The sequence below is a fragment of the Anolis carolinensis genome, unplaced genomic scaffold (assembly GCF_035594765.1).
Source record: "Anolis carolinensis isolate JA03-04 unplaced genomic scaffold, rAnoCar3.1.pri scaffold_49, whole genome shotgun sequence".
Taxonomy (NCBI): domain Eukaryota; kingdom Metazoa; phylum Chordata; class Lepidosauria; order Squamata; family Dactyloidae; genus Anolis; species Anolis carolinensis.
This window is the reverse complement of record NW_026943858.1, coordinates 45,285-72,628: the sequence shown is the minus strand read 5'-3', so window position 1 is coordinate 72,628 and position 27,344 is coordinate 45,285. Positions and strand designations below refer to the sequence as shown.

The following is a 27,344-nucleotide window of genomic DNA, read 5'->3' as shown; positions in this document are numbered from 1 at the left end:
GTTGGGTGAAGAGAGAATAAGAAATCTGCTTGTATGTACATTTTAGTATTTGAATGTACATATATAGGTCCAGTGCATCTTGGAAAAGAGTTGTTTTTAAAAACAAAACAAAAAAAACCCCCCTTCTGTTGGATGTCCCTCATCCATCGTACAGATTTCTAAACTGTGCTACAGGATGATGGAAGACCATTTATTGGAACTAAGAGGTCTGTATCAGGACATGATGTGAGGTCCCACGATTTTTAAACCCACTTATTTAACCATACATTTTGACACTGTCTGGAAGCATCCTCAGCTCCCTCAAAACTCTCTCCTGTCTGGTTAGCAATTATGTGGGTTACCAGCTGCTGAATAGTGGAAAGTTTTTGGATGGAGAGAAAAAGGCAAAACAGAAGTTGTGGATGTAGAAGTAGAAGTTACATGTTTGTCAGCCACTAACAGAATACCAGGGAATTGCTAATAGCAAAACCTGAGAAACTCTGGGTGAACTTTTGCAAACATGTTTTCTCCATGTTGCACATCTGCATATAGTCGCAAAGAGAATACTCTGCTTTGAGGTGACAATTACGTTTCCCTATTAATTATCACAATAACTGTAGTCAGTTTGTGTTTTTTTCTGTCTGTCTCATAGCATATTTTTTACCCAAGGGGTCACTTTTAAGATCAACAGTAATTTCTTGTCACAAACTGGGAAAGAGAATTGTTTTATATGAGTACAGCTCCTGGACAACTAAACATCAATATTTTGATTGTGGAGAGTCCATCAGCTGGCTGTCTGAAAATGTTGAAGTCAGGCATGGATTCCCATCTATGCAGTCAGCTCTAGTATGTGACTTGCCAAGGATCTGGGCTTCTTTTTCTGCCTAATTCCTTTGCTGTTCAACAAACTGATGAATTGTTTTGTCTCTTGCCCAAATGATCCCACTACTGCTGCACTTTTGCTTGCCCTTTGGGGTAGTGATGGAAGGCAATCTAGATTTCTCACGTATAAGACAGAGGCGACCATATGATTATTACAGATCAGGAGATTATCTCATTTCCGGAGTTATACCTACGAGGACAGCTATGTTCCCAAATCACGACTTTCAGTATAACCCTGCGGAGGACTTACAACCGTAAGTGTTTCCTACTCTTAACGCTTTTCTTCTTCTCAGCCAGTTCTGTTTTTTCGGTCTCCTCAGTGTTTGGAGTTACTTTTCAAAAGACAACAGGCTCCTGACTTAGAACTCCTATTCTTGCTGATAACCTGTTTGCAATGGAAAAGGAAAAATTCTGTTTCATTTGAAGATTTTAATGAAATAATTTCCAAACAGGCTATCTTTTGGATTTTTGGAAGGCATATTGTTTCCACAACTGGTCATTTGAATTTATTATTATATCTTTCCATTACCATTTTCCTTTTTCAGGTACTAAGAAATTGTGTTTCTGAGTGAAGAATAAATCTGGTTCATTTCTAGTATACATACACTATTTCCACTGTACAGACACTTTTCCCTAAGATGCAGATATGCCCCAAATCCACAGGCAGACAAGACTATTATTAGGCTCTCTTTAGAATACAAATTAGTTTTTGAGTGTGAATTCACACATATCTCTTAATTACTTCTGTTGGTAAAACATTCTGTAGAAGAAGAAAAACATATGAATTCAAAATAAATGTTTCGGCTAGAGCAGCATGGGCTTAAGCTTAAGCGGCTGAGGGGGCAAAGGAAGGTGCTTGAGGCCAGGAATTGAGGGAGTTGAAGTCCAAAATACCTGGAGGACCAAAGTTTGTCCATGCCTGGGCTAGAGGTTTTGTGGTATTGAAGTCAGCAATTCGACTTGATCCCAAAACAGAGATTGTGCATTTGATGAGCCCCTCGGTCTTCTGTCCCTTACCCTAGATGCAATACACAGCAGGTTCCTTGAAAGCATTCAGGAAGGAAAACAAAATAATTGTCCTTGTCTAATTTTGTACAAATTTAAATTTTAGTTGCAAACAGATTTTGTACAATATTAATAGACAAGTACGTGTGTATACTTATCCTAGTAAAACCAATCTCTGTTATATAATTAAATTAACCTCATTGAAAGCAAAGTGGGGAAATGATAAAACATGGAAAAAAAATAAAAAGGGAGAGAACTGCCCTTAAATGCCATTACCAGGGTAGAAAGCCTAAATACTATTGTTTAATTCAGTGGTCTCTACATTTGACATACAAACTATAGACTGACGAAAAAGATATACAGCGGATAAAGTCACTTTGTGACTTCACAAATATCATTTTTGTAAGACATCTCTGTCAAGGTGTTGTCGAAGGCTTTCATGGCCAGAATCACTGGGTTGCTGTGAGTTTTCCAAGATGTACGGCCACATTCCAGAAGCATTATTTCCTGATGTTTCACCTGAATCTATGGCAGGCATCCTCAGAGGCATAGCTCATAACCTCTAAGGATGCCTGCCATAGATGCAGGCGAAACAATTCCAGGAGAAAATGCTTTTGGGAAATGGCCATACAGCTCGGAAATCTCACAGTAAACCATCTCTGTCAAGGTTTTTAAAAAACTTAATAGGCCAACAATAGCAGTCGGCTACAGAAGCTAAAACAGAGTTCTCGGGGTACATCTACACTGTAGAACAATGCAGTTAAATAGCAGTTAAAGTGATGTCAAACTACTTTAACTCTGTCCAAAATGCAGCACTACTGTAATTCAAGGCTACATTGCTTCATCCCAATTTATTCCACATTAAAGATCAGGGCAACTTTGGTTCCTCTTCAGAATTTGGAGCTGATATAGACAAGCCTTGAGAGTACCCAAATGAGAGCTCACGAGGAGCAGTACCTTTGCCATGCTGCTTCTCCAGAAATGTATTTCAGGTACAGAACACATGACAACAGAAAGGTGTGAAAGGATCCAATGCTGGGATCCAGACCAAAAAACTGAACTAGTCCAACACTCTTGTGCCTACATGCCTATGGGAAAATAGACTTACAAGCACAGTTCTTATAGTGGTTTGTCCAAGTAGTCAAACCACTGGGATATTTTTTATAAGTTTAGGTGAAAGTACCAAGTTAAGTACCAAGACATGGACCAAGATCCTGCATTGTCAATATAACTACTTTACCCTTTCAGCCTAGACGCAGACTAGCAAAAATATTTCTGAGGCAACAGAAATCAGAGCATTGTGAGACAATTCCTGGAACACTCCATAATGTATGGAGAAAACCTATCTCTGGCACCTCAGGAACATTTTTGTCAGACACTGACAAGCTAGAAAGGTAAGTTTTTGAGGGAATATTTAGTCACTTATGGCCATAAAAACGAATCACCAGCAGTTGCAAAATCATAAGTCACAATTATGCTCTTATAAATGGTGCACAGAATCCCAGCCATAGTTTGTGTGTGTGTATGTGTATGCGTGAGTCTGTGGAAGAGGTTTATCTTGAATTTTATTTACAATGCAGGTTAATGAAGAGAAACTACCAGCATATCCTAGCCATCTTATTTGCAATTAGTGAGATCAATAAAAATTCAGAGCTCTTACCCAATATCACCCTTGGTTACAATCTCTATGAAAACTATTTCAGCAAAAGGGTTGTCTACGAAGCCGCAATAGATATGCTTTCTAGTGGGCATTCGATGGTCCCTAATTTCAAGTGTGGACAGGAAGAAAAGCTCCTGGCTGTTATCCAAGGAGGGGACTTTGAAACCTATTTTCAAATGGCAACCATCCTAGAGATCTATAAGGTTCCTCAGGTAAGGACAGTGATAAGGATCAATCCAAGCAAATGTCTGATCTAATGCTGAGCCTCTGGACTCAAAGTCACCTTGTGGCCCTTCTACACTATCATATAATCTAGAATATCAAGGCAGAAAATCCACATTATCTGCTTTGAACTGGATGATCTGAGTCTACACTGCCATATAATCAAGTTCAAAGTAGATAATCTGGATTTTATTCATCTGTGTAGAATAAAATATGAATCAGATATATGAATCAAGGAGTTTCTGTGGTTCTGAAGAGTGCATGAAACATATCACTTTTCCTTGTGAATTTTCCATTGTTGCGTACTTTAAGAAAGCCACCTTTTCTCCAAATATGAATTCCCAGAGTTAGCCTTCTATATTAGTGCATCTCACTAGGAAGATATACATTGATATAACAGATGTGTGAAATGAAATTAGAAATAGTTGCCCACTATTTTTTAAGAACAACATCAAACAAATAGAGGTTCTTGGGAATATTATAGCTCCACTTTTCACTAAATTCTATTAATTTCATTTTGCATATTTTTGGAATGTTAAATTCATTTTTCTGAGGCTATTATCTAAGCATCAAGCCCTCTTTCTTTCTTGCGTTGTTTCTTTTTTTACAGATTTTTTTTACAGACAAGTGTTTTTGCATAAAGTCCTATTTACCTAGAATAATATAAATACACTTTACAATAACATTATAAGTTAACATCACGTAACAAAAGCAAATGCCTTTAAAATAAAAGGCATCAAAGCAACCTCCAAAATTTATATCCATACCAGCTAAACACACACAGAGAGATAAAATAATCACGATACAACTTTAAACTGTCAATCTCTATTTCTAGCATAATACATATTTATATTTATCATGTGGTTTTGCAATTATATCTCTATACTGTTGTACAAATAAGAAATAAAGAATACACAGTGGGCCCTTGGTATCCACTGTAGTTTGATTCCAGGACCCCCATGGATACCATAATCCATGGATGCTCAAGTTCCATTTTATAAAATAGTGTAGTAAAAATAGTGTCTATTACACAAAATTGTTTGTTTTTTTAAAAAATTTTTGGAATGGGGTTGGATTATTGGCACAAACTAGTTTAAAGATCAATATCTTCATATGTTTATTTCATTTGTAGCTCACTTATGGCTTTGTCAACCATATTCTACATGAAAAAACCCAGTTCCCCTTCTCCTTCTGGATGAGTCCCAAGGAAATCTCACAGTACATGGGGATTGTTAAGTTGCTGCTTCATTTCAAGTGGATGTGGATCAGCATTGCTGTCCCAAAAACCGATGGTGGAAATCAGTTTCTCAGAACCATGGAAACACTGTTCTCCGAGAGCGGTATTTGCATAGCCTTCTCTCACAGGATCCCACTTGTATTTGTTGATGGCTTTACTCTTTTAGATAATGAAATACTGAACCTATTTGAAAACCTCCTAGAAGAGAAAATCAATGTAGTCATTTACTTCGGGGATTCAGATTCAATGATTTTGTTGCCAGTTATGCTTTCCATACTGGAAAAACATTACCCTCCAGGGAAAGTGTGGGTCTCCACAGCCTTGTGGGGCTTTACTTTAAGCACCTTTTTTTCTTACTGGGATATTAAATATTTCCATGGTGCCTTGTCCTTCATCATCCAAACAGATAGGAGATCAAAGTCCCAAGAACTTTTCCTGGATGAGGATAAAGATACTTTTGAACATGTCTGGTCAGATATGTTTGACTGCTATGATTCCGACCACAGATTTTCAAGAAAGACCTGGAAAAGATGTAGAGAGAAGGAAAATCTGGGAGTTCTTTCCAAAGCTTGGCTTGAGAAAAGCATGTCTGCTGAAAGCTACAATATTTACAATGCAGTCTATGTTGTAGCCCATGCCTTCCATGCCATGATGATGCCCTTATCTAGCAAAAATATGAAAAAAGAAAAAATACTGGATCTTACAGCCATGACACAATCATGGCAGGTAAGAAAATGAACAATTACAGCTGACGTTATAGCTAGTGATGTTGCATTTCAGCCTCCATTCGATTTCATTCAGGACCTTAATACAGCTATAAGCTATCCAAGGTATGATAGACAGTAAGCCTGTGGTAGACAGAGCAAAGGCATTTCATGATGAAGACTCCAAGATGACTCTTTGGGGCAGGTGTACCCAGTCAAAATAACCCACATATAGTAATAATGGTGAAGGGAATCCTTTCCCTGGATCATGTGAGAAGAGAAATGTAAAGATTTTCTTATTGCCCCCCACCCACACCTCACATATGCAGGAGTGAAAAGTGTGGGTGAATTCTTTGTTTTGTACAAGGGTTTAATTTGCACAGCACAAATGTGAAAAATCATCATAAAAATATAGCATTTTTAGTGTTGTATTGAGATATCTAAAGATTTCCTTTCTTGTTAAGGATGTGAAACAGGACTAGATAGGTGAATCTTATGGCATGGCATATGGAGGCTTTCTTAAGTCCTAAACCATGTTCAGCCATTATATTTTGCCTGCTTATATCTGCTTAAGTGCTACATTTTTAATTTGATTAAATCTGTTTAACAAATCTGTTAAATTTAGTTATGTGTACCTATTCAAATCTGTGTTCACATTTTGCTGTGTGAAGATACAAGAATACTGTGAAACAAATTGTCGGTTTGCTATGAGAAAACTAAGTATTGAAAGTTTTTTTTCAATTCAATCAAAACTACTCCAACACAGAGATGGTTCCCTGCTATCTTTCTGCACATCCAACAATGCATTCTTCACTAGGAGTTAGTAATTCTCCCATATTTCTCCAATAGTGCAAAGGTTTGGTTCAATCAGATTCAGCAAAAATATCTAGTGTTGCTGTTAAATGATGTTTAATACTGAACTTAATAGTCTTCAGAGGTGAGAGCTTTTGAAGCAGGAATGCCTTATTACATCAATGCCTTTGAAAGGTGGCAAGGACACTTATTGCATTGGGAAAGTCTGGTGACAGGATTCTAATTCTTCTTTCCATTTTGCCAATGATGGCACTTCCACTTCTTCCCAGGTTCATTCTTTTCTAAGAAATGTCCACTTTAACAGTACCACTATGGATGAAGTATATTTTGACAATGATGGAGAGCTGGTGGCTGACTATGATCTTGTCAACCTGATTACATTTCCTAATGAGTCTGCTAGAAGAGTGAAAGTTGGAAAACTCCAGAGAGAGACTTCCTCAAATGTGAAGATGATCATTGACGAAGAGGCCATTGTGTGGCCCAACTCATTTGACCAGGTGGGAAAACTATTCATATTCTACGAACAGGTATAATGTGGGAATTGTCTGTCAGCAATGATCCTGGAAGTCTCCAATTCACATTAATGGTTCCTCATCCCTGCTGCTGAAATAATGTGTTTCTATAGAAAAAGGATGTTCTCAATTATGATTTCATTCCTTGATGTCTTTTAGGTAACACCTCGTTCTGTCTGTAATCCAAGCTGCCAACCAGGCGAAAGGAAGATGGTCCCTGAAGGACAACCAATTTGCTGCTATGTTTGTATCCCATGCCTGGAAGGAACCATTTCTGTCAACCCAGGTAGGTGGCTCCCAAGGAATGGCAGACACAGAGGAATGAAAAGTAGATAGCAACAATCATTGTGACATTCAGCATGAAGGAGACTCAGCTTTGTTAAATTCAGATCTAGAATCTAACATCTCAGTGAAGATTTTTCCTTCATCATGTACCTTTAATATATAATATTTCATTCTTGTGGATGTGGAATAATCCTAGATATGGTTTGGATTGTTTCTTTGAGTATCTGTCTGTAAACGGTTACCATCAAGTTATATGTTAGGTTACTATACTCATACCCATAAGTCTTCAGGGCACTTTGATGAAGCATTGATTTTGAGTTTGGTCCTTCAAGTTGTCTAATCTCTAATTTAGATGTGGCTGCTTTACCATATATCATGGCTTTTTTCAGATCAAGAGCAATTCATTCTCTAATGAATTGAGCCCGGGCTGTGGCGCAAGCTGGTGAGCATCCAGCTGCAGCCAGCTGAGACCAATCGCTCTGACCAAGAGGTCATGAGTTCGAGGCCAGCTCGGAGCCTGCGTTTGTCTTCTGTCTTTGTTCTATGTCAAGGCATTGAATGTTTGCCTTATATGTGTAATGTGATCTGCCCTGAGTCCCCTTCGGGGTGAGAAGGGCGGAATATAAATACTGTAAATAAATAAATAAATAAATAAATAAATAAATAAATAAATAAATAAATAAATAAATAAATATTTCTTCCAATGAGTAACTATTTCCACTGTGTTGCTGATTCCCTAGCTATGTTTCTTATGAACTAAAATAAATCTGAAGCATAGTATTAGGAAAAATAAGATATAAATGTGGTAAATGAATAAATATGTTTTGGTAAGCAAAATATTAATATAAGAAACAATGTGAGCAACTTACATATTTGGTTATTTCACAGATGCAGATCAATGTCAAGAGTGTTCTGAAGATCAATATTCAAATAAAAACAGAGATCAATGCATCTCCAAGATCATTGACTTCCTGTCTTTTGGAGAAGTTCTGGGGATTGTGTTAGTCTTCTTTTCCTTGTTCCTGTGTGTAGCTACAGTTTTAATTTTAGTAATCTTTCTGAGACACCGCAACACTCCAATAGTCAAGGCCAACAACCGTAACCTCACCTATATCCTTCTTGTCTCCATCCTGCTTGCCTGTTTGTCCTCATTTCTATTTATTGGCCAGCCAGAAAAGGTGACCTGTCTTCTTCGCCAAACCACTTTTAGCGTCATCTTCTCTATTGCTATCTCTTCTGTTCTGGCAAAAACTATCACTGTGATACTGGTATTCATGGCCACACAGCCAGGGCACAGAATGCAGAAATGGATGGGGCAGAATCTTGCAAATGCCATTGTCTTTTTTGGCTCCATTATTCAGTTTGGTATCTGTATTGTCTGGATGGGTACATCTCCTCCCTACCCAGAACTTGTCATGAATTCCCATGTTAGACAAATCATCCTACAGTGCAATGAAGGCTCTGCCATCATGTTCTACTCTGCCCTTGGTTTCATGGGCATTCTGACCACCACTTCTTTTATTGTAGCTTTCTTGGCCAGGAAGCTGCCTGGAGGGTTCAATGAAGCAAAATTTATCACCTTCAGTATGCTGATTGTTTGTAGTGTTTGGATTTCCTTTGTGCCCACCTATCTGAGCACCAAAGGTAAATACATGGTAGCTGTGCAGATTTTCTCCATCTTGGCTTCCAACACTGGGTTGTTGGGTTTCATCTTCCTTCCCAAATGTTACATCATTGTATTGAAGCCTCATTTAAATACAAAGGAGCAACTAATGGCAAAGAGAAATAAATTTGGCTGATTCTACACATCTTCCTTTCACTGATATTATCTGTATAGTGTATTTGAAGGTTTAACATCACCACTGTTGCCAGGGTCACAATTCAGGCTCATGATGACTCTTTTGATGCAATCTTCATACATTGTGGAGAACCAAAGAAACTCAAATTAGAAATGGATTGTGTGTAGTGATCCCATCTGCAGTATCCCTGTTTACAACAGATTCCATCTTCTTATTACTTGATCTCACTATATTGAGTAGCCAAATGTGAAATACAGCCACATAGACAATCTATCCCGGTCTCTTTGCACAATGTGGAGAAGGCTGAAACTGAATGATAGGATTGTAGTTGGAATAGAGCATCAAGGCCCTCCAGTCCAATGCCATTCTGCCATTCAGAAATCCACAATCAAAGCATTTCCAAAAGATGGTATCTATCCAGCCTGTTTAAAAGCCTCCAGAGAAGGAGACTGTACCACAACCCAGGGCAATGTATGTCACTGTTAATCAGTATGATATTGTTAAAGTTATCACTTCAACTACATCTCTTGAATAATATAAATTAAGACTCTGTCTACACTCAGGCTGGATCAACACTGTCATATAATGCAGTTTGAAACAGTATTACATGGTCAGTGTAGAACCATGTAATGCAGTTCAGTGCATCTAAACTGCATTGAATAGGTCTACATTGACCATGTGATGTAGTTGGAGCTTCAGTGGAAATGGTGAAAATCAGTTTCTGTAATGGTGCATGAGTCTAGATGTGACACACAAGGAGAGGATTAAAACACAAGGGAATGGGAATGAGAGATGCTTGGGATATTTCAAGAAGGATGCAAACCTGGGGAAATGATGGTAAAAGCTAAACAAAAGTAAAGCCCATGATATTCTCAATAGCTCCACAGACTTTTCCCGCCTTTTGGATGAGCCCCAAAACTATTTAGGACATTCTCCGTTATTTCTTATTCTCTTTGCTGCTGCTTTTATTTACAAATTTGTGTTCTTGTAATTTCAAATCTATGGAATGAGCAGCTGCATTTCCTGTTTGCGTCCTATATTCCTATATTTCCTTATACAGATAGGGACATTCCCTTCATTTTCCAAACTAATTTAATCTTTGAATATATGAGTATACGCGAACATAAGTGACTATTAGATGTCCAAATGTTGAATTTCCAAAATGGAATCATAATAATTTATATGAGTCAACTATATCTTAGTAGTGATTACCACATGGGAAAATCTAATAACTTAAGCATTTCAAAAACCAATCCTATTCTTGCAAATTTAATTGCTGATTGGTACACACACAAAGCAATGAAAGATTTCTTCTACCTTGGAATTCCCAGGTTGGCAAAAGCCAACATGAAAATATAAAATCCCTGTCTGGATCCCATTCTCAACCCTGGTTTTCTGCCAAGAACATCTCCATTTGAATTCAGTTCCTTACCAGGAAATCATATTAAGAAAGTATATGGTATACATTTATATAGTCCTAGCCTACTAGGAACATGTCTCCATTCATTCCTGGGGGGACATTCCCAGAAGGTAGTGCTGGGGGACTTCTGTTCGACTCCTTGGCCATTGGCCTGTGGGGTCCCTCAGGGCTCTGTGCTGTCCCCCATGCTCTTCCACATATACATGAAACCGCTGGGAGAGGTCATCCAGAGTTTTGGAGTGCGATGCCACCTATACGCAGATGACACCCAACTCTATCATTCCTTTTCACCTAATTCCAAGGAAGCGGTTCCCGTGCTAAACTGGTGACTGGCAGCTGTAATGGACTGGATGAGGGCAAACAAATTGAAGCTTAAACCAGACAAGACAGAGGTGTCCCTAGTTAGTCATAAGACAGATCTGGGAATAGGGAGTCAGCCTGTGTTAGATGGAGTTATACTCTCCCTGAAAATGCAGGCTCAGAGTGTGGGATTACTCTTGGACTCAGCTCTAAACCTATTGGCTGTGACTAGGAGAACTTTTTACACAGTTAAAACTACTGTGCCAACTGCACCCATTCCTGGAGAAGTCAGATCTGGCCATGGTAGTACATGCCTCGATTACATATCGGTTGGACTACTGTAATGCACTCTACATGGGGCTGCTTTTGAAAAGTGCTCAGAAATTTTAGTTGGTCCAAAGAACAGCAGCCAAACTGCTAAATGGAGCTAACTACAGGGAGCATTCAACTCCTCTGTTGCGACAGCTCCACTGTCTGGCAACACATTTCTAAGCACATAGTCAAACTGCTGGTTTTGACCTACAAAGTCCTACATGGCTCCGGTACAGGTTATCTGAGGGACTGCATCTCTTTCTATGAACCTGGGAGACATCTATGATCTACTGGGGAGGGCCTTCCCTCAGTCCCACCACCTGCTCAAGCATGCTTGGTGGGAACACGGGAGAGGGCCTTTTCAGAGCATGAGAGGGGATATAAATTTTAAAGGCCATTTTAATGTATTTAATGTATTTGCTGTATTTTAATTCTATTTTAACACACTGTTATTATTTAATTGTTTTTAACTTTTGTATTGCTCTTTTTAAACTGTTTAGTGTGGATAAATGTTAGCCGTCTTGAATCCCTATGGGGAGAAAGGTGGGATATAAATAAGGATAACAACAACACCAACAACAACAACAACAACAACAACAACAACGATCTGAGCTCCACAACCCTCATCTCCTTTTCTGATCTCCTTTTTTCTTTGTGTGATTTTTAAAAAAACATGCATAATAAAAATGTAATGGGGGGGGGGGAGAAGAAAGTATCAATGCAACCCATCGCATGCTTACACCTGTTTGGCTGGTTTTGAAAAGACACATAAATTCCCAGAAGGCAGCTGAGCTTTACCTGTATATTTGAGTCTTCCCAAAAATTGCATCAAGGAATCCAAGCACTTCTTCCGACCAGCCCTCATTCATAATAGGCACAGTGAGGCAACTTTCTGCCCTTCAGATGTTTTTGAGAAACGGCTCCCATTATCCTTGAGCAACAGTTCATGCTGTCAGTATTTGCTGTTCTTCTCTTCACCCTCCCTTTCCCCAGAGCCTGAAGGTGGTGTACACATTTATGGACAAACAACATGGTGGAAGCATCCAAAAATTTAATATTAAAATGAAATCAAACCCTTCCTAACATCAAAACCAAAATTGTGTTAGTGCCTTCAAGTCTCTTCTTGAATTGTAATGATCATATGAATTCCATAGGGTTTCTTTAGGCAAGGAATACTTAGAGGTAATTTCCTTTGAAATATAGGCAATATCACCTAAGGCCCTTCCAGACAGGCCCCATATCCCAGGATCAGATCCCTTGTTTTCTGTTTATTCCAGATTATCTGGCAGTGTGCACTCATATAATTCAATTTAAAGCAGAAAAATTGGGATTATATCCTGGGATATAGGGCCTGTCTGGAAGGGCCCAAAGTCTTTATTGGTTGCCTCCCTTGAAAGTACTGGCCAGGCTGTCCCTCCTTTGCTTCCAAAATCAATGAATATAATTTTTAAAAATGGTTAAATAAAACAACCAGAATCTATTTTGTATAAGAGGTAACAGTTTTTCCCTGACATTAAGTCTAGTCATGCCTGACTCTGGGGGTGGGTGCTCATCTCCATTTCTAAACTGAAGAGCCGGCGTTGTCCGTAGACACCTCCAAGTTCATGTGGCTGCACGACTGCATGGAGCGTTACCTTCCCACTGGAGTGGTACCTATTGATCTACTCGCATTTGCATGTTTTTGAACTGCTAGGTTGGCAGAAGCTGGAGCTGACAGCAGGAGCTTACTCCGCTCCCCAGATTTGAACCATTGACCTTTTGGTTTAATCCACTGCGCCACCAGGGGCTCATCTATTCTGTATACTTAACAAATAAATCTCTCCTGGCCCAATTCCCCAAAATTGGTGGACATGTCATTCACTGGTGGCCCAATGGCCAACAGAATAGATCTCCTATTTTCCATGCAAATTATGCCTGAAAAGTTAAGTGGGCATTACCATCTGTGTCATGATCCATACTACGTAGTGACCATAAAATATAAAGCAATTACAGATTAGTAGATATGTCGGCAAAGGTAATGAACTCCACGATGGCAACAAAACAACAAAGATAAATGTTATCCTCCTGATACACCAAGCTCTAGAGACCAGGGAAAGAGGGAAGGCCATAAAACTGCCCAACTATTTATTCACACTGCCCTAAAGTTTAGGGCTGTTCTGGAACCTTGGGGAAAGGATAGAACGTAAGCATTATGCTGGAAGTAATTTTGAAATAAATATGATTGCTTGTGTGTCAGAAAACAAGGGTGAGAGAGATTTCTAAACCAAAATGAGTCTCCAAATTTCCCTCATCAACTAACCAGAGGTCATCGTCTGTGACATTTGGCCCAAAGGGCACTGACTATCTGCTACAAATATTATATGTGAAATAATCTTGCACAGAGAAACTGAGTTTGTCAATCAGCAGGGTAGTTTTACAAGGTCATTTACATAATTGCACCTGAATTTCTATTTTAAGGAATTCAAGGAGCTGTTACTTCCTTTTCCAAAGTCTCTCTTACTTGCACCAGAAGTAATAAAGAGCTCGGGAAGATAGAGAATGAAGAGGGCCAGAAGGCTATAGATGCAAGAGGAAGAGATTCATATACAACAACAGTTTCTACTGGAGACAAAGGTATGGATCTGAATCTTTCTCTCTCTCCCAGCCCTACAAGCTTGGCAAATGAAGTAATATAAAAGACCCTTTTTTTAAAAATGCATCACAAATGTGAGTTAGAATAGGGGTGAGAATGCTGGGCTCTCCTGATGTTGCTATACTGTATATTCCTAGCAGCTGTTACCAGCATGACCAGTGAGGAAAGCTGGAGGTTGATGGCCAACATCTGGAAGGTCACACAGTTCCCACTCCTGATCTAATAAGAGCTTAGCTTGTAACAATCCTTGTTTTTCTTTCCCTCAAGAACAATATGGAATGCAGAAAATGGCTTGCATTGCAGGCCTCTGTGTATGAGTCCCTTTGGGGAGATAGGGCAGTGAGTGAGAGAGATACATGAAGTCAGCATGGTGTCTTTGCATCTTAGGGATTGTTGCTTTATTCGAGCATCAGCATCATGATAACCTGCAGTGAGGTTGAAATGAATGGGAATTAATCATTTTTTAAAAAAATGGGGAAAAGTCACGTTGGGCCAGACAATTGACTTATCTTTCTCTGATCTGTATGATCTGTGACCAGCCTAGTTTTTTTTAATCCCTTTAAGCTAGAGTTGACAGACAAGAGCTCACCCCGTCTCTCAGATTCAATTTCCCCATGCCCAGCATTACCCCATGCCAACACAATTCTAATGTGTTCCTTTGTAGTCTGATATTATTTGTACATGAAGTAACAACATCATTGCTGCCATGGAATAAAGTATTATTATTTTATTGTATGACACAGCAAACAAGATAGATATGCTGGATTTTGTTTCACAAAATCACAAGTCGAACACTTCCCAAGTGTCTAGGACTGTATGATGTATTTTCGGATGATGCGTGCAGTAGGGTGGCCTTTTGCAGTTGACAGATCGTAATTTTGTCAATGTCTATTGTTTCCAAATGCTGGCTGAGATCTTTTCGCACAGCACCCAGTACTGGTTTCTGCCAGAGTCTTTGAATTTCAATCTTGAGGTCCTGATAGCAGCTGAGTTTTTCCTGTTGTATTTCGTCAATGCGACTGTCACCTGGAATGGCGACATCAATGATCCAAACCTTTTTCTTTTCCACAACTGTGATGTCTGGTGTGTTGTGTTCCAGAACTTTGTCAGTCTGGATTCGGAAGTCCCACAGTATCTTTGCGTGCTCATTTTCCAATACTTTTACAGGTTTGTGGTCCCACCAGTTCTTTGCTGCTGGGAGGTGGTACTTGAGGCATAAGTTCCAATGAATCATTATTATGATTATTATTATTCATTATTATGTATTATTATTATTATTATTATTATTATTATTATTATTATTATGAACAAATCATTGCCTAAGATGATCCTTTTGATGCTACACTAATTCATTGTGAAGAACATAAGAAGCTCAAATTAGTGTTAGGCCTGTATATTTTGGTCCTACTGCTAGCATTTCTATGTACACCAGACACATCTTCTCATCCTCCTATCTCACCATATTAAATAGCCCACTATGAAATAGTTATTCACATAGATCATCTGCCTAGGTCTATGGAAAGGTTGAAATAGAATCACAGAGTTTCAGCTTCTCTACATGGCGCAAGGAGACCTGGGCAGAATCTCCCCACATATCTATGCCCAGTAATCCCAGTGAAATGTAGAAAAGACTGTGTGATAAGAATGCTTGTTTTATTTCCCTTCCATAGCTAATAGAAATTAAAAGCATTAGGAGATGGGCATGGACTTACACTAAAGATTTGATGTAGGAAACAGAGGTTGAACTCCCGCCGCCTGCATCACCTGTCCTCATCACAAGAGTCAGTGTTTTTGTTTAAAGGAATGTTATTTCATTGAGAAATCTAAACGATTAGACAGACAGCCTATGTAAAATTGGTTTAGAATAGAAAGATGATGGTATGCTGCCATCTGTAGGCAGTGAATCACAGAAAAAGAGAACACAAATGTTCTGTTATTACACTGGACCCCCCCCCCCCCCCCGCTCTTGACATGAAGAAAAAAAAACTGGACCCAATCTGACAGTATCATTCTGATACACTTTGTAGAATTAAAGGAAGTGGAGCCACTCCCACTTCAATGCAGTCATCACTGTGGATCTGCCTTCAGGTTGCCACTTGACTTTATTTTTTATTACTTTTCTCTGTGAAAGGATGCTCAAAGTTGCTAACAATATGTGAATTAAAACCTAACCTATACAAGCAATAAAATAGGGTTAAATATTGACAGTACTTAAAATAAACAGTTAACAACATTAAACCCATTAAAACAATTTAAAATACTTAAAAACAAGAAGTCCCTGTGAATTTCAGGGAAACGTTACTTTTTTGATACTACTTCCTGGTTGTGTGATTCTGGGAATTACAGTTCAAAAATGAATTGCCCTAGCTCAGGAATTCAGTCATTATGCATGTAGGTTTCATTGATAATTGCTGTTGACTTTGTGTCTTGCTTTTGGGATCCCATTGGCATTCGGTGGATCATTAAATAAACAATATGCTGGGAAAGATAAGCCTTTGATCTAACCCAGGCATGGGCAAACTTCGTCCCTCCAGGTGTTTTGGACTTCAACTCCCACAATTCCTAACAGCCCACAAGTTTGCCCATGCCTGGCCTAACCCAATACCAACATAACGGCAACACAAAAAAGCTCTGTGGCTTTTTTCAAAACCAACAAATTCATTTCAAAATAAATGTATTAGTTTTTAGGGCCTTTCTATATGAATCCCCTTCTCTAAGAAGAGCAATGGAAAGTAAAAGCTTAGTCCATTCCCCAAGAACCTAAAAAAAGAATCAACCCACCCCCTCAATATTATTTCAAGAGAAAATTCTCAAGAGTCATTGCTATTAACTTCATCCTCTCACCCAGGCATTTTAAAAGGCTAGATACAGAAGATGAAGTCAAGTGCTCTGGATGGGCTACATTTTCGCCTTTCATTATTCTACTCAAAAATAGGGATACTTATTATTATGGTTAAAATGCAGAACGTACATGATGTCAACTTTATAAACCAAAATCCTCACTTAATACTTGGTGTAGGGACCCTGAATATGAAGGTGTCTCAGAGGGAGTGTATCTCTTGTTGTATACTGCAAGATACTATGTTTCTCTGGAAGGGCAGCCCTTAGTAGTATAGGACTGCCCTCCTAACCAAATCTCATTACAGGACCACCAATGCTTAAAGTAATAAACAGCACTCCTATACATCAAGACAGTAAGAGTAATAAAAGTGTCACCAAGGCAATTGCAAAATAGGAAAACACAGAGGTCAAAGTAACATGGTCCTACATACTACCAGAAAGCCAAGATGAACAGGGGCATTTTTGCTGTCGCTGAAAAAAAATCATTAGAATTGTGCCAAATGAATGAGGAAAATGTTTCACAGTTGGTTGCCAAAGTTTTATCTACCCAAAGACTGCCCAAGACATTTTGCTCCCTGTTCTATTCATCAATGTGTACATAGTGTGGTACACATAGCCAACCAAGATACTCTGATATAGAAACGCTACTGTCATGAAAGGGTAATAATTGTTAGATAATTATTTTGGTTACTATTGTATTTTTTCTAAAATACAATAGTAACCAAAATAATTATCTAACAATTATTACCCTTTCATGACAGTACCGTTCCCTGCCTGAGGCAGTAGTTTCACTCTGAAAGGAGATGCGTCCATCCTGAAATCTATGGCTTCAATGGCCAACTTTAATACAGGAAGTTTTAGGAGGTTACAGCACAGGATGGCTAGCCTAGTAAAATTACATGTTTACATCAGCACTTCCCCTGTCGGTTCCTCCAGCTTTAAGGAACCATCCGTTCCTGTTTTGGAAGGCATTTTATTGAAAAGAAGTTGTTGAACATGGATAATGAAAATATATACAAAACAGGACTTCCAAACAGAGTATTGCCTCCTGATCCTCCTCCTCCTCAGCTCAAAGGTACTGAACTAATATCCTGCATTGGGTTCTTCTCTTTCCAAACACTCCTGGAAAACAGGATGCCATGTTTCTATCTCTTGTAAAAGTACATGCAGTGAAAAGCTGATATATTAGTCTTACATATCCTGATGCCTTCACTTGAGTCAGCATAGCCATTGGAAGATGGGCTTCGTAGTTCAACTCATGTGGAGGACACCAGATTGGAAGGACACTACAGATGATCGAGTTCTGCCAGTGGCCAAATAGTCAACAGAACATGAGTTTCTGTTTTCCCTTCTTATTTCACAGCTGAAGGAGTCATTGGATTGAATAGCTAAGTGCTCCTTTTCAGCTCCTTGATTTAATGAATCTGTGATCTATGCAATCAAATTCCTTGGAATCTTTTTTCAGTACTCAAATCAGTATACCATACTGGCTCCAATGTCATAGATTTTGAATTTCTTAAGTATCATTTTCTCCCAGGTCCTCCTTCATCTCCTATGTGGCTCAGAATTGTTATTGGAATGTCGTTCACGGCAAGCATTGCTCTGAAGTGCATTGTGGTCTTCATGGTTCTTTCAGGTAGGTTATTCATGTTCACCATCTAATCTGAAACTAGTAAGTTGCATTAAAGAAAGTGGCAGCCCACTACTCCATGTTGCAATCCAGCTGAGTATGAGCTTGCAGCCAGGGAGATGTTAGTATACCAAAAAACAGGGTAGTCATTGGGTTGTTGTATGTTTTCCAGGCTGTATGGCCATGTTCCAGAAGTATTCTCTCCTGACGTTTCACCCACATCTATGGCAGGCATCCTCAGAGGCAACCTCTGAGGATGCCTGCCATAGATGTGGGCAAAATGTCAGGAGAGAATACTTCTGGGACATGGCCATACAGCCCGGAAAACATACAACAACCCTATGATTCTGGCCATGAAAGTATTCGACAACACAGGGAAGTCATTTCTAGAGGGCTAGTAGCAATTTCATTTTTGTCTATAACTGACTAAAAGGGATACCTTAAAACAGCCCCCTCCCTGACATCTTTTAAAAAGCAGCTAAAGACCTTCCTGTTCGTCCAAGCCTTTAATGAAAACACTTAGCTGTAATGACAGGAAGGCTAACTTTTATTGAGTCGTGCTAAGTTTATCATCTGCCTATTTGAATTTCCTGCAATAACTGTATTTGATAGATGTTTTTAAATATGTTTATTTCTTATGTAAACTTGTTTTATGAATTATTGTTTTACATATGTATGTTGTCTTGTATTGCTTTTATATGATGTTGGGAGCTGCTTTGGGTCCTGTTTAGGGAGAAAAGCGGGATACAAATTATAATCATAATTATAATTATAATCATAATCATAATACAGTAAAGTCTCGCTTATCCAACGTAAACGGGCCGGCAGAACGTTGGATAAGCAAATATGCTGGATAATAAGGAGAGATTAAGGAAAAGCCTATTAAACATCAAATTAGGTTATGATTTTACAAATTAAGCACCAGAACATCATGTTATACAACAAATTTGACAGAAAAAGTAGTTCAATATGCAGTAATGCTATGTAGTAATTACTGTACTTACAAATTTAGCACCAAAATATCACAATGTATTTAAAACATTGATTACAAAAATGCGTTGGATAATCCAGAACGTTGGATAAGCGAGGCTTGGATAAGTGAGACTCTACTGTAGTTATTCTTTATTAATTTCTATCCTGCCTTTCTCCCATGGGTGGGACTCAGAGATGATGATGATGATGATGATGATGATGATGATGATGATGGCCTAAATACTATACACTTTAAGCCTTGTCTAAAAGTGAACCAGTGTACTTATACCAGAACCAAGAGTTGCACCACAATAACCAAATAATGTCATAAAAAGCCATAAGGTGTACTTATGTCTCTGTATACCACTAGTTGGATGCTATCTATGGAGAGACAAGACAGATCCTGAAGCCTCACAGTTTCAAAAACATTATACAAATGGAGGAGGAATGTAGCTGATTTTTTAATAAAAAGAGATTGAATGAGAGAAAAGATATGTGAATTACTGATTGCATTCTTGATATAGATAAAAACTTTCAAAAGTTTTCTTTGGACTGGGTGAAATTACAAACATCTCTGTTACATTGCACATTTTGTCTAAAACTGTAAATAAGGTTGTGTGAGAGTTTTTTATTTAAAAAAATAAAATCTATTGTATTTTATGCAAAATACACAATGCTTTTTAAATTCCTCATTCCAAAAAAGTTTGAAGAAAAAAACAGAGGAAGACTAGTATTTTAGTTCTTATGCAGGGGTACAAAGTGTTGCAGAACTTGATTTCTTTTCCCCCCAGAATGATGTTTTAACTAGTTAAAGGATCCTTTCTCATCTAGGCTGAGACAATTTGCAAATATTATTTACATTATTAATATAGACCTTGGAAACTTTAACTTTGTGAACAATAGTGCCAAGAATCTCCTATGAGATATATGAAGCAAATATGTGTGTGCATCAGTCAACTAACTCAGGATATCTTTTCATCCATCTAAAGAGAAAGGCTGCAGTCTATAGAAACTGAAGCACATGGACCAACCCTATCCATATCAAGGCTTAATGTTGGTGAGGAAAGATTTCTCAATGTATGTAGACTGGGTGGCTACCTGTCCTAATGTCATGCTATTTTCTCAGCTTCCCAGGTCCATCCTGTGGAGAACAAAGCACCAAAAGAGATCCAGGCTTGCATGCAAAAATGTATTCCTTGTAGATCAGCTAAAAATTACACAACAGGTAACTCTAGCTTTTATTGTCACTAAACATTATACTGGACTGAAATCCATAGTTTTAGAATACAACTGTTGAAATGAACTGTTGCTCAGAATACAACTGTTGCAATGAACTAGATTGCTTTAATCATATCTAATCCAATGGTTCTTAAGTGGCAACTGGTGACTCCCATCTTGGTAGGATGGTGCCTTTCTAAGACAAACTATTAGATTTAAGCCAGCAAATGCAATGTTGGGTCTTTCCATCTGAGTTTTTTTATTCCAACCACCCACTTTTTATACAATGTGACATTGAACACTGTAAGGATAAGCAGCCAGCCTTTCATGTGACCTTTTCTCTTAGTTCCCCTCATTCAATTCCAATGCAGATGTTGGAGGGTTTTGGTTCCTCATGGGCTCTCCTCTGTGGGTAGTGCTCTCACATCCAAATAACCACAATGATTTTCTGACCTTCTGCAAACAGGAAAATATGTTTGTTTGTGAGCCTTTTGATAGCATAATTTGGCTTTTGTGCTCAAAGTGAGTAAAATCCTTTGGCAAGTAGGTTTACCACAGCGGTATGGTGCTATAGACATGTTTTATGGGATGAAAATGAAAGAGCTTCAGTCTATAAAAAAGAGCAATCCCCTGGGTTGTTGTGTGTTTTCCGGGCTGTATAGCCATGTTCCAGAAGCATTCTGTCCTGATGGTTCTCCCACATCTATGGCAGGCATCCTCAGAGGTTGTGAGGTCTGTTGGAAAATGGGGTTTATATTATCTGTGGAATGTCCAGGGTGGGAGAAAGAACTCTTGTCTGCCTGAGGCAAGTGTGAATGATGCAATTGGCCACCTTGATTAGCATTGAATGGCTTTGCAGCTTCAAAGTCTAGCTGCTTCCTGCCTGGGGGAATCCTTTGTTAGGAGGTGTAAGCTGGCCCTGATTGTTTCCTGTCTGGAATTCCCCTGTTTTTTAGTGTTGTTCTTTATTTACTGTCCTGATTTTAGAGTTTTTTTATTTCTGGTAGCCAGATTTTGTTCATTTTCATCCTTTCTGTTGAAACTGTCCATATGCTTGTGGCTTCTCTCTGTAGTCTGACATGGTGGTTATCAGAGTGGTCCAGCATTTCTGTGTTCTCCAATAATATGCTATGTCCAGGTTGGTTCACCAAGTGCTCTGCTATGGCTGACTTCTCTGGTTGAGCTATTCTGCAGTGCCTTTCATGTTCCTTGGACAATGCTGCATTTGGTGGTCCCTCTGTAGGCTTGTCCACAACTGCATTGTATACAGTAAACTCCTGCAGAGGTGAAGAGGATCCCTCTTGTCCTTTGCTGAATGTAGCATTTGTTGGATTTTCTTAGTAGGTCTGTGGATAGTTTGTAGGTTGTGTTTCTTCATCAGTGTCCCTATGCAGCCAGTGATTCCAACAAATGCTACAAGTCTGACTTTTAAAAAAAATACTTATTTGCAGAGGATTCTTCTAACCCAGTGATTCCCAAACTTTGGTTCTCCAGGTGTTTGGATTTTAACTCTCAGAAATTCCAGCCAGTTTAGCCACAGATCAAGAATCCTGGGAGATGAAATTAGAGGTGCTTTGAATGTCATTTTCCTGCTTCTTGGCAGGGGGTTGGACTGGATGGCCCGTGAGGTCTCTCCCAACTCTACGATTCTATGAAATGTAATCTCATTGAGGGAGTAGGGTGTGGTGGTTTGAGTATTGGACCAGGACCCTTTCCACACAGCTGAATAAAATCCCACATTTTCTGTTTTGAACTTGAATATATGGCCATGTGGACCCAGGGTCCTTCCACACAGCCATATAACCCAGAATATCAAGGCAGAAAATCCCAGAATATCTGCTTTGAACTGGGATATCTGAGTCCACACTGCCACATATTCCAATTCAACGTGGGATTTTATTCTGCAGTCATGCTGACCACATGACCTTGGAGGTGTCTATGGACAATGCCGGCTCTTTGACTTAGAAAAGGAGATGAGCACCAACCTCCAGAGTTGGACATGACTGGACTTAATGTCAGGGGAAATCCTTTACTTTATTCAGCTGTGTGGAAGGGAAGATGACCCAGTTCAAAGCAGATATTGGTATTTTCTGCCTTGATATTCTGGGTTATATGGCTTTGTGGGAGGGCCCTAGGACAGTGGAAACCACTCAGATGTGGAAATCCACTGGATGACCCTGGACAAGTCACACATTCTACTCTCTAAGGAAAGCAATGGCAAGCCCCCTCCGAATGAAGAAAAACCCCACCATGCGGTCAGACTTTCCTCTACAAGCACTACCCACACACCCAAGTAACTATATTGGTTTCCTAACCTTCTGCAAACAAGAAGATGTGTGTGTTAATCAGTCTGACATAATAGCATACTTTGGCTTCTGTGGTTCAAGATGTGTAAAATCTTTTGGGAAGCAGGTTTACCACAGCTCTCTGATGCTACGTCAGGCCTGTATCTCTTTGGAATAAAGATCAAATAACTTTGTGAAGGCTATTCCCCCCTTTTCAATAGGTAGATATGCATTGGTCTATCTCCAGTTATGTTGCTGCACAACCACAAGGATTGGTGCCGGTGTTGAATAAGACCGAATTATCAGTTCTTCTGTTTCCCGTAAGTGGGACACGGAGCTGGAATGAGTCCTGTAAGTGAGCAGGGTGGTAAACAGATAAGAAACAATACCACCAGGAGGGGTTGGGGGGTCCTCAAAATCCCCAGCCTTCTTTCCTCCATCTCAGTGCCGAGAATGGAGAGAATCAAGGGAGGAAAGAGAAAGGAGGGAGGGTCACATAAAAAGGTGAAAAACCGACATCTAACTCCTTCTTCTGCTCTGCTCTTCTGATTGTAAGTCAGAAAATGAATTGAAGGCACCTCAAGGGGTTTTTTAAAATATCACCTGTGATTTGATTAGTGGATTCTGGTACTCTTTTCTCCAGAAAATCAGCAAATCAGTATTACAAAACTCCAGAAGATTAAGTATAAACATAAATAACGCATAACGCATTAAACCTCTAGCTGCAGGAAATCTGCTAACCGAGGTCTGGCAATTTGAAGCTGCATGTCAGGGTGAGTGTCTGCTGTCAGCCTTAGCTTCTGCCAACCTAGCAGTTTGAAAACATGCAATGCGAGTAGATCAATAGGTACCACCTCAACAGGAAGGTAAGAGGGCACCCCATGCAGATATGCAGACATGCCGGCAAAGAGGTCTATGGACAATCAGGCTCCTTGGCATGGAAAAATGGAACAAGAGCACCTCCCCATGGTTGGAGTTGAACATGGCCTCTAGACACCAGAGATGAAAAAGGGAAGGACTTCAGCTTTGTCTGTGTGTTGTATGTCGTTGTTCACTGTGAAAAAGGCACTGAATGTTTCCCTTAGATGTATATACTAAAATCGTCTCCGAGTCCCTCCGGGGAGATAAAGTGAAATAAAGTGCATTATTATTGTTATTGTATAATGGCAATGATATCAATATTTTCTGAAGGTGCATCTAAACTGTGAAATCAATGCAGTTTGATACCACTTTACTTGCAATGGCTCAATCCCATGGAATCATGAACGTTGTAGTTTGGTGGACATGAAGATTCTTTGGCAAATAAGACCACATAAAACTACAACTCCCATGATTCCACAGCATTGAGCCATGGCAAATAAAGTGGTATCAAACTACATTGATTTTACAGTGTAGATGCATCATCAGAAACTAAAGTGGTGTCAAACTGCATTAATTTCATATTGTAGATCAGGCATGGGCAAACTTGGGCCCTGCAGGTGTTTTGGACTTCAACTTCCACAATTCCTAACAGCCTATTGGCTGTTAGGAATTGTGGGAGTTAATGTCCAAAACACCTGCAGGGCCCAAGTTTGCCCATGCCTGGTGTAAATTCACTTTTATCTCTAAGAAAAATTAGGAAGGCTATGCAATAGATACTGATGCTTGTCCTCACTTTCTCTCTTTGTTGCAGCAAATCTGACCCTGGACCCAAACACTGCCCATCCACAACTTTTCGTGTCAGAGGATCTGAAGAGTGTGGAATGGAGAAATATGGCACAGAATGTGACCAGCACTAAAATACGATATGACGTTTTACCCAGTGTGCTAAGCCAGGAAAGCTTCACTTCTGGGAAAATCTGTTGGGAGGTTGAGGTGGTACAAGATGGGCATTGGTGGGCTGTGGGGGTGGCTGATAAATCCGTCAATAGAAAAGGGAGCATTTATTTTGCTCCTCAAGCAGGATATTGGGCTGTCCAGCGTATTGGTGGGCAGTATGAGTCAATCACTGATCCTAAGAGGACAATTTTGACCTTGCACAAACGTCTCACTAGAATCCAGGTTCTCCTGGACTATTCAGAAGGGCAAGTAGCATTTTTTGATGGTGATACAGATGCTGAGATCTTCACTTTCCCCCAAACAACATTTAAAGAAGAGATCTATGCATTCTTCTTGGTCGACAAGTCAAATGCGAAGCTCACGCTCCATCCTTGAAACAATGGGATATCTTGTGAGCTTCTGAGATTTATAATCTAACTTTTCTTTTTTTGTTAATTGACAACTGTCCATTTGGTTGATTCCGGCCATGAAAGCCTTCAACAAGTCAACTTTCCATTAAATGGTTATTTAAGTTCTTACGGTCGTCTACTTTATCTGTTAAGTTTAGAATTAGGTTGCTTTTATATTGTTTAATATGGTTTGTCCTGATGTAATTTGTTTGATTTGTTTGTCAATATTATGTTTTCCGTTCTTGAGTTGGGAGTATAGTAAGTGCTTTGGAAGACTATGATCGGGCATTCAGACAACGTGGCCAGTCCAGCAAAGTTGTTGATGGCATAGGAGCATTGCTTCACTGCTGGTGGTCTTTGCTTCTTCCAGCACGCTGACATTTGCCTACCTGTTTGCAGGAGATTTGCAGGATTTTTCGGAGACAACACTGAGGGAATCACTGTAGGAGTTGAGTGTGATGTCTGTAGACAGTCCACGTCTAAAACAGGGTTGGGAGGACAATAGCTTTATAAATAAACACCTTGATATACCTACAGATGTCCCAATCCTCAAACACTCTTTGCTTCAGGGTTGTTGTATGTATTCCAGGCTGTATGGCCATGTTCCAGAAGTATTCTCTCCTGACGTTTCGCCCACATCTATGGCAGGCATCCTCAGAGATTGTGAGGCATGGAGCAACTAAGCAAGGAAGGTTAATATATATCTGTGGAGAGTCCAAGGTGTGAGAAGAACTGTTTGTCAGTTGAAAGCCAGCATGAATGTTGCAGTTAATCATTTTAATTGGCATTGGAAAGGTTCATCTCCTTCTTGGGGGCATCCTTTGTTCAGAGTCATTAGCTGCCCCTGTCTGGAACTCCTCTGTTTTCAGAGTGTTGTTTTTATTTACTGTTCTGATTTTTGAGTTTGTTTAACACTGGTAGTCAGATTTTGTTCATTTTCATGGTTTCCTCCTTTCCGTTGAAGTTATCCACATGCTTGTGAATTTCAATGGCTTCTCTGTGTAGTCTGACATGATAGTTGTTGGAGTGGTCCAGCATTTCTGTGTTCTCAAATAATATGCTGTGTCCAGGTTGGTTCATCAGGTGCTCTGCTATGGCTGATTTCTCTGGTTGAGTTAGTCTGCAGTGCCTTTCATGCTTCATTTGGAAAAATGCTACACTCGCAGTGCTCAGACGGTGATGTATTTCAGTGTCAATGTTGACTTCTGTGGAGAGGTGGCTGCCAAGGAAGTGGAAATGGTCCACAGTTTCTAACGTTACACCATTAAGCTGTATTTCTAGCCTTGTAAAAGGAGGGGAATTCTGATTGCATGTCTTTTGTACTGAAGGGCCAGGAATTTGGGGAATTTGCCCACCACCATTTGAGTTAAGCATCATATGAGAAAGCATGTGTTGATCACTGGCTGGAGAGACAGAGGGGGCAATTTATCAATAAGAAAAAGTACCCTTATAAGGAAATCTTTTGAAATAATGTCAACTTGTAAGAAGGCAAAGAATATAATATATCGTTATGTGGTGGGACTTGCAGCCTTTGTGGAAAGACTACTCTGCATCTCCTCATTTTTTATTTTGTTCTAATAAATCCTTGTTTTCTAACCTTCCCGACTTCTGTTTATTTTTATAGTGGAGTGGGTAAAATTTGGGGGCATTTTCTACCATGTTGGGAGGCTTTAATAGGCTCAGGAGATAATTCTTTTTCAATAACAAGAAGTGAGCTCCACAGATTTCCCCTCCGAAGGGATTATACTTCGATATTTAGTTCACCCTTTTGGCCTCTTCAACTCATTAAATGAGCCCCGCCATTAAAAAGGAAGAAGTTTTGACTGCAAGACCAAATAGCCGCATCAGGTAAAGAAAACTTACTTTTCTTTAAAGATCTTTGTTTGTAGATTCTTGTCCTTTTTCTTTTTAAAATGGGCTCGGCTAGCGGTAATTGCAGAGTTTGCACTCTGCTTCTCTCCTTGTGGACTGCATCCTCCTCGACCTCCCTGAATCTGGCTGGCCCCCCGTCTTCTACGGGAGCCTAGGATTGATGGTGGTCACACCGGATGTTTGCATCTCTCCCTGTCTCAATCAGCAGGGAGAGGGGAGCTGAAGGCTCTACCCATCCAACAAATGGAGATGGCTTGCTAGGAGCCCCTAGCAAGTCCTGCCTGCCGTCATCTCTGCCCACTGGAAGTCTCCATTGTAATCTTATCTTTTGAAACTGCTAGCTTTTTAACTTTGGGTTGCTGTGAGTTTTCCAGACTGTATGGCCATGTTCCATACAGCCCAGAAAACTCACAGCAACCTAGTGATTCCAGCCACGAAAGCCTTTGTCAACTTTTTAAACTTTGTTTCAGATTTCTGCGATAGAGAATAATGAGATTGGGTGGAAAGGAGAGGAGACCAAAGAATGGGGATTTGCCTTAAGAACGATTTCTTCCGTC

At 39.5% G+C, this 27,344-nt stretch overlaps 1 protein-coding gene across 3 annotated transcripts; it reads left to right on the top strand.

The window, feature by feature from the left end:
* Positions 1-116: 116 nt before the first annotated feature.
* On the top strand, positions 117-25,041 carry LOC107983458 (vomeronasal type-2 receptor 26-like). 3 transcript variants are annotated; one of them, XM_062966941.1, is made up of 9 exons: positions 117-1,115; positions 3,447-3,738; positions 4,881-5,711; positions 6,772-6,999; positions 7,174-7,300; positions 13,588-13,743; positions 18,141-18,239; positions 20,332-20,430; positions 24,381-25,041. In XM_062966941.1, the coding sequence occupies exons 1-9, from the start codon at positions 916-918 to the stop codon at positions 24,899-24,901; spliced, it is 2,553 nt and encodes an 850-aa protein (XP_062823011.1). In that variant the 5' UTR covers positions 117-915; the 3' UTR covers positions 24,902-25,041. The 3 variants fall into 3 exon arrangements, with proteins under 3 accessions (XP_062823011.1, XP_062823012.1, XP_062823010.1); XM_062966942.1 differs by lacking the exons at positions 13,588-13,743; positions 18,141-18,239; positions 20,332-20,430; positions 24,381-25,041 and adding an exon at positions 8,188-9,521 and having other exon boundaries at positions 3,570-3,738; XM_062966940.1 differs by lacking the exons at positions 13,588-13,743; positions 18,141-18,239; positions 20,332-20,430; positions 24,381-25,041 and adding an exon at positions 8,188-9,521.
* Positions 25,042-27,344: the final 2,303 nt, after the last annotated feature.

Coding starts and splice junctions, on each gene's coding strand:
- LOC107983458 (XM_062966940.1), top strand. CDS start 916: ATGATCCCACTACTGCTGCACTTTTGCTTGCCCTTTGGGGTAGTGATG. Junction 3,739..4,880: donor AGATCTATAAGGTTCCTCAG/GTAAGGACAGTG, acceptor TTTCATTTGTAG/CTCACTTATGGCTTTGTCAA. Junction 5,712..6,771: donor CCATGACACAATCATGGCAG/GTAAGAAAATGA, acceptor ACTTCTTCCCAG/GTTCATTCTTTTCTAAGAAA.